Source organism: Myotis davidii, unplaced genomic scaffold (assembly GCF_000327345.1).
Source record: "Myotis davidii unplaced genomic scaffold, ASM32734v1 scaffold9, whole genome shotgun sequence".
Taxonomy (NCBI): Eukaryota; Metazoa; Chordata; class Mammalia; order Chiroptera; family Vespertilionidae; genus Myotis; species Myotis davidii.
This window is the reverse complement of record NW_006299435.1, coordinates 271,302-287,554: the sequence shown is the minus strand read 5'-3', so window position 1 is coordinate 287,554 and position 16,253 is coordinate 271,302. Positions and strand designations below refer to the sequence as shown.

The following is a 16,253-nucleotide window of genomic DNA, read 5'->3' as shown; positions in this document are numbered from 1 at the left end:
CATCGACAGCCTCATGCCTTTGCTTACGTGCCTCCAGCACCTCTGGGGACCCACCTCATTCAGCCGTGCAAAGGCTACAAACGCGGGAGGAACAGGAGCCTCAGAAATGCGTGCAGCTCACAATGCGGGGCTGAGATGTGTGTGCACGCGCTTAACTAAATGCAGAATGGCCCTGGGTGTGTGCTCCTCTCCCGGCCCACATTCCGTGCCCACTTCTTCCTCTAAAGGGCAGAGTAGCAAAGCCACTCTTCTCTTCCAGGCCCTCCGAGCTGAGAAAGGTCCCAAACCAAATTGCCTCTGGGACACAGGGATCTGGTTTTCCCCTCCCTCCGCTTACAGATGACATCTCCAATACATGCCAGCAACACTTAGGCTGGAGGTACAGGGCCACCAGGCATCTACAAGCTGACAGGTGTGGGCCCCATGGGAGCAGGGAAAGCAGAGCCAGACCTCCCCCCTACCCCCAGCATCCTCAGTCTCTAAGACGCATTTAAACTGCGAATGCAATGCTCACTTCCTCCCACCGCGGAGCACTGCACAGGCCCACACCGGCCAGATGTAGCTCTGCGGCAGCAGCCACATCCACAGGGGACTGTTTGGTCCTGGCAGGACTCCCACTTTCAACCGCTCGTCTCTGGCCGATTCAACTCCATCGGCATCTTCCACAGCTGCCTTGCCACATCTCGGGCAGCGTGGTCGTTCTTGGGTTGTGTGGTGGTTGTCATAATGTGGTGGTGGATTTCTTTGGGATTAGGTCAAATTAGAATAAAAACAAAAAATCTATCTAGTTAAGTGAAAAGCTTAGGGCTATAAAAATTTAAATTTTTTTTTTAATTCTCTGCTTTGTCCTTAGAGGAAATTTCTAAACTTTTATCCAGTATTGGAGATGGGGGTACAGATTTGGAGAAAAGCATTTCAGTGATTTCTGAAAGTGGTAGGGAATGCCAACTCCAAGTTTGCGCGAATCCTCTAGGGCAGCGGTTCTCAACCTGTGGGTCGCGACCCCTTTGGCGGTCGAACGACCCTTTCACAGGGGGGGCCTAAGACCATCCTGCATTATCAGATATTTACATTATGATTCATAACAGTAGCAACATTACAGTTATGAAGTAGCAACAAAAATAATTTTATGGTTGGGTCACACCATGAGGAACTGTATTTAAAGGGCCAGAAGGTTGAGAACCACTGCTCTAGGGTTTGCACATTCACAAGGGTTTCATTCATTGTGGGCCAGGTGAGCGTTCCGTTCCTATAACCCCAGATTGTTTCCAGCCGAGAAGGAGCTGGAAGGTGATTTGAAGCTCTTGTTGGTGGAGGTGGTGGTTCCATCTCACATCCCTGTTACCCCGGGTGTGGGAAGGTCCCAGGGCAGCGTTTCAGTTTCCCTGTCTCTAGAGAGGGGGCCTTCTCAGGGCTCTGTTTCTCCCTTCGGGGTGGGCACAGCCCCTGCCTGGGAGCTCTGGGCGCCGGGCAGAGGCAGGCACTGGCATTGCTGCAATCGCTCATTTGCTGTCAGCCAGCTGTGCACAGTGATGGGGTACCAGGTCTCCGCAAAACCATGGTTAGAACATGATTTTGCTGGAGTCTTGAGGGAGGAATAGATCCCGTTGGAAGAGCCAGATAAAGAGAACAAAGGGGAGAGAAAAAGAGGAAAAGGGGAGGAGGGAGAAACAGAAGTGGGGAAAGCTAAAACTAATAGGTTCTCGTCTCTCAGCTAGAAAACCAACCACTGTTTATAATTCCATTTTCCATGAACAAAAAATTGTTTTCTAAGTTTCCAATAATGAAGCTGGGTGTTTTCTACACAAAGCCAAACCCACCAAAAAAAGAAAACAACAAGCAAGCATTTAAGAGTAACACAAGTGTGTGTTCTTAAAAAGATCTGTAGGTAGAATTTCTATCAAAATCCAGCTGCATTACGTTTGTTGGTTTAAGTTGGGATGGAACACCCCGAGAAGCCCTGACATAACAATGTTCCTTTGCCTGGCAGGTCACTTTAGCAAGGCCATGGTCACAGAGCACATTACAAAAGACAATCAGCGTAGGAAATAGGACAACAATAGCTGCTTCTACCTCCATGCTAGTATTAGGGTCAAGATCGTCACACTCTGACTCCTCGGAGCTGTTCGTCTCCTTGGTGGGCAGCATGAGGAAGGGGGAGAGAGAGAACACAGTTAGAACACAGGCAGCTTTTGCTAGAGAGCGAGGAGAACGTCAGAGAAGCGCGGGCAATGGGCAACCGGGCAGAGGAAAACCCGGGCGGGGTGTGGTTGCCAAGGCGGCAGCATGCTCTTGTCAGGAGCGGAGGCTGGGAGCGTGTGCAGCCGCTCATCCCACAGGAACTAGCAATGGAAGCAACCGCATGGAACATGAGAGCTGTCGGATCGAGACTGTGGTCTTCGGTGAGGCTGGCCTTCCCAGATGAGGGTGAAGGAGGGAATACAATTTCTTTTCCCCAAGAAGGATGTTAGAATGGGTTTTGGCCATTCTTATTTGCTCAGGAAGGTGGGGGAAAGTGCCAGGTAGATAATCACACATTCTAGCACAATTAAACGTCAGCAGTCTAAAGTTCCATTTGCCAGAGGGCAAAGTGTAAAGAAAACAGATCACACTGTTTTGAGGCCAGAGGCAACCAGGTCTGCCGACGCCTAGACTCAGGGAGAGTAGCAGGTGGATTATTACCGAGCAGACTTGGGCGACACCAATGTGCTACCCTTCCCTGCCATGCACAGGCTGGAACGTGATGTCTGAATTCTGGGGAAAAGAAATGAAACTTGGCCAAGGACACAGTGGCCCTTAAATTCCAAACCTCAGATTTGACAGGGTTGAGGGTTTGGAGAGCACCCCTCATCTCCTCACCCCACATGTACCATCTAACCTACGATGCCAAATGGCCAACTCTGAGGACTTTGTTATGAATCAAGCACCTTGCGGTTCTAAGGGAATAATGCTGCAGATAATTTTGCTATAAAACATCTGCACAGTATATAGTTATGAAAGAAAAAAAAAGAATACTTACTTATTTGAATCGAAGTTGCCAGGAGAAATAAAAAATAAAAAATAAATTGATCTTGCATGCAAAAACCTGTTAAACTACCTCCCCTCTAGCTCCCACGCTGGGAAGAAAGATCCCCGTCCCCCTGGTCGCCTCGTGAGGATGCTGCGGGGGGAGTGGAGGGGGTGGGATGCAGCTCCGGATCCTTACTCACTTTAACAGAGACTTTGTGGCCCAGAATATCCTTGGGTTTACGAGGCCCTGTGGCTTCATTTTTACCCGAGTGCTCCACTTCCGCCCGCTTTCTCATGCGTAGAGTATGCCATGAACATGACTTCCTGTTGTACCAAAAAATGCACCAATCAAAATGGCAGGTCAGGGCAGAGACGGGGAGCAGGTGGGCTGGCCACCTGTGGGTGCGTCAGTAGGTGAAGGGCTCCAGTCAGGCCCCGGCGTCAGAGGCCCCAAACCTGCATGCCAGCTCCGTGATGGGCAGCTGACCTCACCTCCAATGGGAAGCGAGCGAGGTAGACCGCAGCGTTTGAGAAAAACATGAGCACTGAGTTAGGAAGCTCTACCAGGGGCAACTTTTATAAAATACTGATGAGGTCTTATAGGCCTGAGGCAGTCCCTTCTTGAAGGGTTTGGTGGATAAGGGAAGAACGGGTGGTCGTGGTAGGGGAGGGGGTTGGAAAGATAAAAGGAGTTTATGCTCTAGTGTTTAAGTTACTGGCATTTCCCTGGGATCAGATATAGAGATTCAAAAGGACGATTTTGAGATTTCCATCTTGTTATTTGTGTTTGGACTGTGGCCTCTCCCAGACACTGTGGTGCAGATAGGATCTTTGGGGGCAGTTGACTCATTTATCGGGATGTCTTAGGATAAAGCAGTGGCTCTCAACCTTCCTAATGCCATGACCCTTTAATACAGTTCCTCATGTTGTGGTGACCCCCAATTTCATTGTTACAAATTGAACATAATTAAAGCATAGTGATTAATCACAAAAACAATATGTAATTATATATGTGTTTTCCAATGGTCTTAGGCGACCCCTGTGAAAGGGTCATTTGACCCCCAAAGGGGTCGCGACCCACAGGTTGAGAACCACTGGGATAAAAGGTTTGTGGCCTATCTTCTCCACATCACTGGGTGTTTGTACATGTGAGGCTCAGTCAACCACTAAGAGGTCCTAGGGTTTTCCTGTTGGGAGAAGAACCGGCCGGTCATGCCCTTTCCCACTGTCCTAACTTATATTTTCCCATGAGGGGGGTGAGAGCTACATCTTCACAGACCTGCCAAGAGAAGCTCAGAGCAGAGCTCTTAATATGTTAGGACTCAAAGACAAAGACCCCAGAAGCCATGTCCCACATGGCACGAATGACCTTGGTCGGCCATAATAATTCCAGGTGTGGCCACAGATTCTGGACGAAGCTCTAATAGTGTCTGAAATAAGTGAGGTAAGTGAGGTTGGCTTCCCTTCAGTGTCTCCTTGTCCAACGTAGGCCTATGCAGGCCAGAGCTCAATGAAAAGAGCTTCATTAAGGGATTCCTGTTTTGGTGAAGGGCTGAGACATATAAGGTTTAGGAGGATACTCCAAAATGTATCACATCCCCTCCACAAAATTCCACATGTGTGAGGAATTTTAGGAAGTTCTGAGAAAGGTGTCCCCAAAATATTTATCACTAACACACGTGGTCAAAAATCCAACTTTCTGAGTAGGCAAGAAGAGCAATCATAGTCACATTCTCGAATCTTTTGGGAAAGTGGGCTCCTTTAAAAGTCCAGAGTCTCTTGGCCAGACCTTCTCTTGTTGCTCCTAAAGAGGCAGGCTGTGAGGGACCCCTGCATGCCAGCTCCTCGCCCACCTGCTGTACCTAAGTGAGACCCAGTCATGGAAGCTCATCTTAGGTGATATCACTCTGTTAGCTTTAGAGTTTCATCTCATATCTTTGCTCCAAATCCATGTTTCTAACCCTCTCTGAGAACTTGAGTCAGGCAGGTCCTTGCTGAAGACTCCTAGGCAGATAGCACAGTGTGTGTGTGTGTGTGTGTGTCTGTGTGTGTGTGTGTGTGTGTGTGTTCAGTCATTACAACCCTCTGGGTCATTGGGCATGCTCAGTGAGACACTAGAAACATTACAAACAGTGCTCAGAGGGGGGACTCAGAGCAATACAAGTGGTGGGACAGGCTCAGCTTCATGGTCTTCTTCCCAGGAGAACGCATCCTCATAGTCTGGGGAGCTCCCATCTCTTGGCCACAAGCCCAGGGACTGATGTGGAAACAGGGTTTTGGTGACACTGGCCCGTAGGCATCACACGAACTCTGACCTCTGTGGTCACGGAAGGCCCCAGGGAGGGTACGGTGCATGTCCTTCACTGATAAGTGACACCGACTTTCAGTCAGCTGCTCGGCTCCACCTTCACCACCCCTTGTGTAAGAGCAGCTGACAAGGAACCAGTGACCGATTTGTATCGATTCTGTTCTTTCTCACCCAGCCTGACCCCTCCTACCGTCCCTCCCACAGAAGATGTGAAAAGTGACCAATAGACTGGAAGGCAGGAGGAAGACCTGCTCAGAGCCTGCATGATTAGATCACAAGTCATTACATGTCCATCCTGTAAGGCCACTGATTCATAACAACGTCAATGCTTTGAGGGCCTTTGTTCCCAAGGCTTCTTAAAGGGGACCACAGCCAAGTGACTTTAGGATAAAATGCATTGGGCCTCTCTGTGCCTTAGGGGACACGACTGATTCCCAAGTGGGCCAGGGCCAATTCAGCAGCCTCCACCCCCGAGCTGGAGAAAGGGCCACAGAAGCACAGCTCTGTCGGTGACTCTGCTCAGACATCTTACAGGAGCCCCTTCCATCCCCGAAGCCATGACCACACAGCACAGGAAGCAGCGGGGAGGCAAGCCAAGCACTACCTTCTATTCTAGTCATTAATTTACACCAGCACCTCGAGGCCGCCCAGGTGGACAGTATCCAATCTGCCTCCTTCCTCATCTCAGAGGTTAGAGAAAACCAACAGGGGCTATTTAGAAGGGAAGACGGGGTGGGGTTGGAGCCTTAGCAACTGATTGTCAGTGCATTCAACCAACTTCTAAAGCATAGAAAAGAAAGGAAAGGGAAAGGGGGTGAGGAGGTGGGGAGAAGAATCGTTTGCACATTTAAAAGTCCCAGAATAGTGAAATGGGGAAAAAGGGTCAACTAGTCTTGAACCTCATTAAAACATGCTCATGGTGAAAATTTATTTTACATATTTAAAATAGTACATTTAAAATTATTAGTTACATTACAGGTACAATGATGAACATTGTGACTCTCCATTATATTGCACAGCCTGACTTCATCCATATGGGTTTCTTTAAATAGTGCAAAATACTTTATACAGGAATGTGTTCGGAAGGGTCTTTGCAACCAAAATAAGGAAAAGAAATATCTTACAAATGACCATGAACATATATTAAACGCACAGGGGAGGGGAAATTAAAAAAAAAAAAGTACAATCTGTACAGAGGAATTGCCATAGACAACCAAAAAGTTCCCTCTCTCCTGGGAGAAGCAGCGGGGCCTCTGACCTGCACAGGTCTGGCATTTGTGCTAAGGTAATTTTTTGGTGTCAATCAAAAAAAAATATATATCAGCAACTTAATCCAATATAAATAGAAGTCCAGTCCAGTGAATCCTGCGGTGGGCCAGGTGGAGCCACGGAAGGCATGCTGTCACCTAGGGTCTCAGTAGGGCTCTTTTCTTAGCGAGAGGAGAGGGGGGGAAAAATGAACAAAAATTATAAACAAAATGGAAAGGAAAACCACCGTCACTACCATCCATCCACAAAAACAAAAGATTCGGGACAATCCAGCCTGGACGCCGGGCTGCGGTGGCTCCGGGCCCTCAAGCATTGCTTCCGTTGGTGGCGCTGTCACGAGTAAGCAGCAGTAATTCCCTACCGTGTGTTTGCATTTTTGTGTTCTTGGTTTGTTTTGGAATTTTTTACATCCACATACTCCTCTCCCGGGGAAGCCACCGAGGCACTTACTTGATGCTCCCGTCACTATTTTCTGCCGCCGCCGTGGCTTTGGTGAGGGGCGCCAGGATGCTGCCCGGGACCCAGCCCTCGGCCGCGGGCGAGTGGTCGCTGGCAGGCTGGTACACCAGGCACATGTTCTGCTGGTTGACGGCGAGGACCTGGACCACCTCACCTTGGCTCACACAGATTTCATTTTCCTTCAGTGCATAGTAATCTTTGATCACGGCCATGGATGAGGTCCCATTGCAGCCTCCCAGGTCGCCCTGCTGGGAGACAGGGAGAGAGGGACCCAGATGCAAGAAGGCTGGGGCACACGGCCTGCTCTGCATCCCGTGTGGGTAAAAGCCCACCCTCCCACTAGCAGGGAAAGATGATCTTGAGTAATGACATTATATTCATAAAAAATACTCTTGTTTCATACAACATATAGGGTGTCCCCCCAAAAATGTATACACACACTTTGAATAATGATAAAGGCAGTGCTTATTAAAATACATTTCATTTTCAAAGTTGAGCAATCAGGTGTTAACGTGTGTATGTATTTTTGGGGGGACACCTTGTATAATCAAGGGTGAACAGGTAGAGATACGGCTGGCCTAGGTAAACATGTAAACACCCCTTCCACCTGCAAGCCCCTCCCTAGCATGCAACCTTCCTGACTATGTCCTCTGATTAATGGAAGGAAAAGCATGGTACTGGGACAGGGGTCCATGAGCACCTGGGCAAAATGAGGTCAGGGCAAAGGACAAGCTAGAGGTCATAACCCCAAGTGGAAAGAACACAGACCCTTTGATACACTTTTTTGTTCCTTTTGAAAAAACATTGGTCTTACTCTGTTCCTACATTCTGACCCTCCTGAGACAGGAGTAACAATGAGCCACTCGCCCAATTCAAAGGCAAGGTCATGACCTATCTTGCTCTAACTCCTGTGGGGACAGAACTCCTCCAGTTTCCCGTATTCTCATTTATGCAGAGGCCCTGCCTCTGTGGCCTTTTCACACAGCTCTCCACCAGGGAAGCTGCTTCTAGATCAGCTGTGGGCAAACTATGGCCCGCGGGCCAGATCCGGCCCGTTTGAAATGAATAAAACTAAAAAAAAAAAAAAAAGACCGTACCCTTTTATGTAATGATGTTTACTTTGAATTTATATTAGTTCACACAAACACTCCATCCATGCTTTTGTTCCGGCCCTCCGGTCCAGTTTAAGAACCCATTGTGGCCCTCGAGTCAAAAAGTTTGCCCACCCCTGTTCTAGACAGACCTGTAAGTCCTAGAGAGGCCTGGCTGCCTCACAGAGCATGGTGAGAGCCAGAAATTCTTCAAAAAGCTTGACAAAATGCCAATGTGACTTCAACTTATGCACAAGAGCAGGGGGTTTTAAGATGGAACATCATTTCTAGGTGATATGATAAAATAGATCGGTACAGTTACTCTAATACAGAACTGAAGTCAGACACTGTTAATTAAAAAAAAAATCAGTGTCATCTAACTAGAGGCCCAGTGCACGAAATTTGTGCACTGGGCGGGGGGTGTTTTGTCCCTCAGCCCAGCCTGCACCCTCTCCAATCTGGGACATCCCTCTCATAATCTGGGACTGTTAGTTCCCAACCGCTCACCTTCCTGCCTGATTGCCCCTAACTGCTTCTGCCTGCCAGCCTGATTACCCCCTAGCCACTCCCCTGCCAGCCTGATCGACGCCTAACTGCTGCCCCGTCGGCCCGATTGCCCCCAACTGCCCTTCCCTGCCAGCCATCCTGTGCAAGGGTGTGACAGTCAATTTGCATATTACCTCTTTATTATATAGGATAATTTAGGTAAAAAGAATAAAATCAGAACATGTACACCAAATGTTCCTATTCACCGACCCACTGAGTTTTAGAGGAAACTGAGGCCTAATCTGATTCACTAACTTGCTGAGGTTCTAGAGCAAGTGAGTTGCAGAATTGGAATGGAAACCAGATTCCCTAATTCTTCATCTTTCCTATTTGTTCCTACTACCTGGTGGGATGAAAGCAACTGTTTAGACTGAGTCTACACTTATGTCTGTGGCTGTCCTCATGGTGATGTCTGCATGATGGATTATCAATGATAAGTGTTTAATCCAAGACTGGCATCCCCATTCACACACACGAGTGACTTCTTGCCACATTAACCAGTGGGTGGTGAAGAACTATGAGTCACTTTGGCAGCTCATCATTAGAAAAGGCAATGTCTTTAAAATGTCAAACACCAGAGTGGTGCCTTTTAGATGACCTACATCACAACTCTCTCTTTGGTGTAAGTCACCTGTTTTCATAATTGCGACTATGGTAACACCTTACACTTTTATGGAGTTTCTGCTGATGACTATTTCTCTTGAACACAGTTTCTGAGCCAGAGAGAACTGATCTAACACACTCAACTTGCAGAGAGGAAAGAATAATAATTAAGACTAGTCCGTATCTAGTGGGCTGCTCCTGCTCAAATGATCAGCACAAAAAGATGCTACTTCCTACAGTGAGCTCTGAGGCCATGCCCTCAGGTTGGCAAGAATGGGACCCAGGGGCTGTCACTTACCTTGCTGGCCTCAAACTTGTCTCCAGGCTGGTGGTAGTCAAACCCTGGACTGCCATTGGAGGTAGATATCTTCAGGGGTGGCAGAGGCGGGTTATAGCTGGAGCCCTTTGGGGGCTTCTCAGAGCCCACAGGGATGGAGGAGTAGGGCCGTGGGCTGGCCTGGGGAGTTCTGGCAGGCGGGGCCCTCATTACGGCCGAGCTCCTCTCCTTCCGCTGGTACTCAATGGGCGACTGCAGTGCTGCAGAGAAGAGCGACGGTTACTCTGAGCTCTGGGGATCCTGCAGGGTTTGGGAGCTTCTTAGGTATGGGCTCCATGCCAGGCACAATGGGGATACAGGAGAAAGACACTACCCTTGTTAAGGAACTTATCTACCGTGAGAACTAAGAAACCTACCTGAATAATGAAAATACAAAGCCCAAGTAGTTGCCGTAGGTGAGATGCAAAGTGTTGTGCGAAAGGAGGGAGTGTGTGGTGTGGGTGCCTGTGTACAGGTGGTGGTGATAAAGAACTTCAGAGGAGGTCCAGCTGTCAGGCTGTGCCGTGCAGGCTCTGCAGGAAGGAAGCAAGTGTGGCGTGTGCCTGGGGAACAGGATGGAACCATTACATGGAGCACCAGGCCATGGGTCTCCATGGAAGAGGAGGTGAAGCAGGTGGGGAAGGCAGAGGTGCCATGTGCGAACGACCTAGAAAGCCAAGGCTCACGAGTCTGGATTTGATTCTGAAGATCATGAAAAGTGATTGGATTCATGAATGTGAACGTTTTAAATTCAGACTCTCTCACTACAGCCAGGCTTGGAGGACATTAACCTTGAAGCAGTTGGGAGGACAGATTGGAGAGGCTGAGACAGAAACAAGCAAGAGGCCCAACTCAAGCAGCAGCAGTGGGCATGTGGAAGGGATTTGTGTGGCAAGTGTTCTGGAGGCAGACTAGACTCTGACCCCGCCTAGGGGGTAAAGAAGGCAAGAATCGAGGGTCACACTGGTTTGGAGACTGGGAGAAGGGTTGTCAAGGAGACAAAGGAAAAGCTGATTTGAAAGAAATGACATGGGCTTTGTTTCACTGAGTTGAAGATAACAAAGTTCCAAAGTCTGAGTCCTAAAGAGGTACAGCCAGTCAAAGGCCACCGAGGTCAAACTCTGTAATGACGACATCAAGGACTGGCCCGATAATGCTGGTTTTATCAGTCTTCACTGTAACAAATACTTCCATGGGTTACCAGCTGGGGCCCAGAGAACTTCCCATTACTAGAGTATTTCTATAGTGATCGGTATGAACTTCAACAGGACCCAACATTGGCCACATTGCTTTCCGATTTGCGGTCTCGGGAGGGAAAGACAGGCTCTGAGAAGCTTGCACAGGACTCTGTAAGCAGGCCTGGTGCTCGGCCATCATCACATCCTTGTCTCTCGAGTGTGTCCAAGTACAAAGCAGGCTCTGCCGGAGCCCGGCCTTTCTCCCTGGAGAGAGCTCTGTGGGCTTAGATACTGAGGTGTCTATAATCTGGCCCAGCAATAGTTCCATAATTCACTAACATTAGGAGACAAGTCTCTTGGAACCAGGGCAAAGTCTGAATCACTGACTGCTCAAAGGAATGCAGTTCTATGCTTTATGTAGAGAGACTTAAGTCGAGTTGTGAAGCAGGCCCTGTCAGACTGCCCTCCATACCTGCTACATGGAGTTGGGGTGCTCAAATGTTTGAATCAAGTGTATATCTACACAAATAAAAGAGAAACATGCAAATTGGTGTCACTCTGCTACACCCAACAGCCAATCAGATGAGTATGCAAATTAATCCAACAAAGATGGCGGTTAATTTGCTTATGCAGGTGCGGAGCGAAGACTGAAGACGACTGAAGACTGAAGACGACTGAAGACTGAAAAGGCTTGGCTTCTCCACTGCAGCTGGAGCGGAGAAGCCAAGCCTCGCTGCTGCAGCTGGACCAAAGGCCTGGGTCCTGGGTGCTGGAGGAAAACCGGTGCCAGCAGCCAGGGGAAGGAAGGCCTATTGCGCGAATCTTCGTGCAACGGGCTTCTAGTTCCTAAATAAGCCACCTCCAGAGCCTGTGTCCTGCCACCAGCCTCAATGTGCATAACTTAGGCCTTTGGATGGGGAAAGCTGTGCATCTATGGACAGGGTTTGTTTCTGGCTGGTGGATACAGTGCTTATACCGGATCCTGTTTCTTTCTTTGCTTTGTTGGTGAGGGAGCTCACATATAAATGTGTGTTCTACACTAGCAACTCTACTGCAGTTTTGTGGTTAAGAACCTAATTTTAGGTTATACAGTTCTGGGTTCAAGTCCTTGTCTTTGTGACTTCTGACAAGTTTCTTAACCTCTCTGAGCCTCTTTTCCTCACCTTAAAAATATATGATGACAGTACTTACCTTCCCATGTTTATGTGAGGATGAAATGTGATAATACATGTGAAATGCTTAGCATAGTGCCTGGCACAGAGAAAGGATGGCAGCCGCTATTTCAATTATTTCCGGTTTCAGTTTTATTCTCCTCCCTTATTTTTCTTTTGTCCTGAATTAATGAACGTAAAAACCTCATTCCAGCTTAGAGTCTATCAGAAATTCCTGAGAGAGTGAAATTTAATAAATGTATTTTATATATGCACATATTTTTTTGTATAAAGTTATTTTATCAGCATAAGTGTTAATTCACAGTTGTATATTCAGACACTGTAAATGATATACAACTTTCATTACTATTCCTCAGGGCTAGGCTGGTGTTTAATTTTAGACTTTTTAGAATGAAAATAAACCTAGAGATCACTTAATTTTTCTCCCCAAGGTATTCTATAGTTGGGGGACCAGGGGACATGACCCAGAAAGACTTTCTGTAAGTGTGAAACTGCTTCGAAGTCCCATGCTCTATCTCAAGAAGTCACGGCATCCTTCGATATAATTTTTTTATTTGTTTTAAAATAAACACAATGTGTTAAACCTCTTATCGTGGAGTAAAACTGATACTGCAGGAAGGTGTGCCATGTTTTCCTATTTCCAGGGTGGCTGGCACGCCATGGCACATGCCAGTGTGGGCAAAGCACACTGTTTCTCCTTTTCACAAAATGAGCTAACTGAGGTCCAAGGAAAGGTCCTCAACTAGTGTGTCACCTTTAACCTTTCCCCACAGCACTCAGGCCCATGCTAGACATTGACAAATGCTCCATTTGCATCATTTAACAGGTTCCAGATATCGGTGCTGGCAAGGAGGTGACACAGTGGAGGGAGGAGTGTGTGTGTGTGTGTGTGTGTGTGTATGTGTGTGTGTGTGCACGTAAGCACATACAGCCCTATGTGCTTGCTGAGTCTCCAGACTTGCTTTGTTACTGGTTATATTTTGTCTTCATCTTCAAGCTCCATTTCTGCTCAGAGAGACATCTAAGCTTGTAACTGCACAGATTACCACTAGTTTAACCCTGTACACTTCCTTTCCCACGCCAAGCTCAACGTGAAGAAGATCCCCGCAGGGAAAACAAATAAAATGATGTAAATAAGATAGCGGCTCCACTTCATTCCAGACCACACAGCCCATTAGGGGCACTCCTGCAAGGTCCACAGAGAGCTACATTCTCTGCGTCATCAATCTGTTCTAGGAAGTTCAAGGTATTACTGAAATTTTGAGTGTGATCACCTCTTATTGGAAGAGAGGACTTGTTCAAGCTCTCACACTGTTGGGAGCAGAAGGGGCATTTGAACTGATATGCCAAATTCCTAGTCTCTCGATAACACTGGAGAACCTGTGAGCATATCAGCCATCGGCCACCAAAGGGGAAGACACATGTCACTGATGTTGGCACCTCAGGGACAGAGGTGGTACCTGCCTCTGACTTTTGCCCCAATTATGACCAGCTGGTAATGGTGGTCACGAGGCACATGCCCTATGTATTGGCTATAAGGGAGTATTCCTGCCCTTGGAGAGATGGGGCTTCTTTATAATGCTCCATCTGTTCCCCTTGTGCATTCAGGTTCTGATGCTAATTAGAAAAATTCTAAACAAAGTGTTTCTGAAAACTAAGTTGACCTCCATATAAAATGTGACCTGGGCTCAGAACTCACCATAAGCCCAGACCCAAGGAAGCTCAGGGGTGTGGGGTGCCATGAAACTGCCCTGCTAGAAGCCAGGTCCAGGACCCACCATTTAAGAAGTCTCGCTGTGTTTCTAAGACTTGGCTGATGTCCTGCACCCAGGCCTGCTGGATGTCAGCGTTGGCGGCTTGCAGAATGACCCTCTCCGAAGTCTCCCTGTTCATGAGCGCAAACTTGCAGGGGTCATGGTCCACGTCCTCCTCCAGGACCAAGTGATTCATCTGGAAGACACCAAGGTGATCTGTTCATATGTAAGCGGTTTAATAAAAACCAACAACGTATCACAGTTCCGCGAAGTTTCTATTTCAGGAGGTGTTTCCAAAATTTGGCCCTGGATCCAACAGCTAAGTACTTTGGTCTCTGTCTTGGAGACCTGCAGTATCCCGCTGCAGACAGGCACTCCCCTGTCACTTTTTCCCACAGATGCTCAACCTTCATGCCCGAAAGGTCAGGAGGCTGAAAGATCTTCAATATTCAGGATCCTGACTCATTCCATGCCTCTGTCTTAGGAAAGCAGCTCCCCCAAATTTGGCTCTTCTTCATCCCTTCTCATCCCCACGGGATCCTCACCTTGATGCTCCTTTTGAACATGTAGCCCGGGGTGACAGAGCCCTTCCTGAGCAGTTCGCTGAAGATGACAATTTGCTCAAAGAGGAACACACGCCTCTCCTTGGTCCGGGACTGCATGCCGGCATCCAGCTCAATCACGTAGAACGTGTCCTGCTGCAGCAGCTTCCCCTGAGCGGTCAGTGTGCCCTGATGGAGAGAAGGGCTGGGGTGAAGCAAATGAAAAACGGGGAGACCACCACAGCCCTCTGGGTCCACAGATTCTCCCTTCTATGGACATGGACAGCAGATGTGATACCCAAACCCTCTGGGCTTAATAAGAGACTGAATCAGGACTGGCCCATTCATCTGGGGCAGCCACAAGGGCTGTGAAGAGAAACGGAAAGGGAAAGAAGGCTACAGAACTACTAAGAAGCAGCCAAAGGGTAATGCCAGAAGGAAGGTAAGATAATTAACTAAAGAGATGTTCAGAAATGACACTGGCCCTTCTTATGTTTTATTAGAAGGAAAATAGAAAGGAAGTGACACTTGGAGCTCAAAGCGACCTTTCTGTGCCTGAAGCTCTGAGAAGTGTGCCTGCCTGGCTTCCTTGCAGCATGGGCCAAGGACCTGGAGTCCTCTAGTGGCCAGGAGCCTAGAGCCAACCGTGGCCAGGAGAAGTGATGTAGGCACAACCACACCTAATCTGATGCATTGGGCCCCTCTTTTCTTCTATTACTTCAAAATGGAGGAAATTCTCAAGTCTTAGGCTCTTACAGGCTGACAGGTAAAGTTTGAGTCCCCTAGATTTATGCCCAAATTTTATAAGCTGGTAGGTATTTTTTTTTTTGCATCCATAATCCTTTTTTTTAAAATTGATTTTGAGAGAGAGGAAGGGAGAGGGAGAGAGAGAAACATCATTGTGAGAGCAAGATATCGATTGGCTGCCTCCTGCATGCCCCCCACTGGGGATTGAACCTGCAACCTGTATATGTGCCCTGACTGGGAATTGATCTATCAACCTTTCAGTGCACAATGTCCAACCAACTGAACCACACAGGCCAGGGCCTGTGATCCTTCTTTTTTTGTTGTTAATCCTTACCTGAGGATATTTTTTCCATTAATTTCTTGAGATAGTGGAAGGAGGGAGGAAGAGAGAAAGGGAGAGAGGGAAATAGAGAGTAAGAGAAACATCAATTTGTTGTTCCATTTGTTTGGTCTCTGAAGAGACCATTGACAAGAGGATCAGCATCTGATTCGCTGCCTGATTCACGTAGACTTCACAGGAACTGTGCCTAGAGCCAACCAACATTAATTGGTTGATTCCTGTATGTGCCCTGACTGGGATCGAACCTGCAACCTTGGTGTATCAGGACGATGCTCTACTCAACTGAGCTACATGGCTAGGGCTTTCATCTTCCTTTCATGTTCCTGAGAAACACCTTCCCTCTGCTTGGATCATGGCTCCTCATTGTCAAGGTCATCAGCCAAACAGGCTTATCTCTACCCTGGCCCAAAGTTAATATTAAGCTGGTGACTAGCAAGCCAGGAAAGCTCTAAAAGCTCTATTAATATTACATAAAAGCCTGACCCATAAGTTATAGCCCTGCTGATGCTCAAGGGAAAGCTAGAGGACTTAAAAAGGAGGGAATCTAAGTGAAGGGGCTACCTCCTCCCTGGCCCAAAGCCATGGACTTCAGAAGGAATGGAAGTATGTTCATAATTCTTTCCAATTAGCTGAAGGAATGCAAAGCAGATTCTCTGGGGCTTGAGGAAAAATGCAGATAGTGGTACTTGATTTAAAAGAGAGAATAATTGCCTTGACCAGTGTGGCTCAGTTGGTTGAGCATCGACCTATGCACCAAAAGGTGGCCGGTTCAATTCCCGGTCAGGGCACAGTTCCTGTGAAGTCTGATGTGAATCAGGCAGTGAATCAGATGCTGATCCTCTTGTCAGTGGTCCCTTCAGAGACCAAGAGAAAGTCAAGCCAGACTCTTGCTCAGAAAACATGGGCCATCAAGGTTTAA

At 47.7% G+C, this 16,253-nt stretch overlaps 1 protein-coding gene across 1 annotated transcript in view; it reads right to left on the bottom strand.

Moving 5' to 3' along the window:
* Window positions 1–16,253, bottom strand: part of LOC102770915 (kalirin) — a 111,366-nt gene that overhangs the window by 34,546 nt on the left and 60,567 nt on the right. Inside the window, exons 13-18 of the mRNA XM_006775000.2 lie at window positions 14,251–14,436; window positions 13,730–13,901; window positions 9,584–9,822; window positions 7,037–7,293; window positions 3,210–3,333; window positions 2,074–2,133 (exon numbers count right to left, since the gene is read on the bottom strand). Coding sequence (XP_006775063.1) covers window positions 2,074–2,133; window positions 3,210–3,333; window positions 7,037–7,293; window positions 9,584–9,822; window positions 13,730–13,901; window positions 14,251–14,436 — 1,038 coding nt within the window. The remainder of the gene's footprint in view (window positions 1–2,073; window positions 2,134–3,209; window positions 3,334–7,036; window positions 7,294–9,583; window positions 9,823–13,729; window positions 13,902–14,250; window positions 14,437–16,253) is intronic.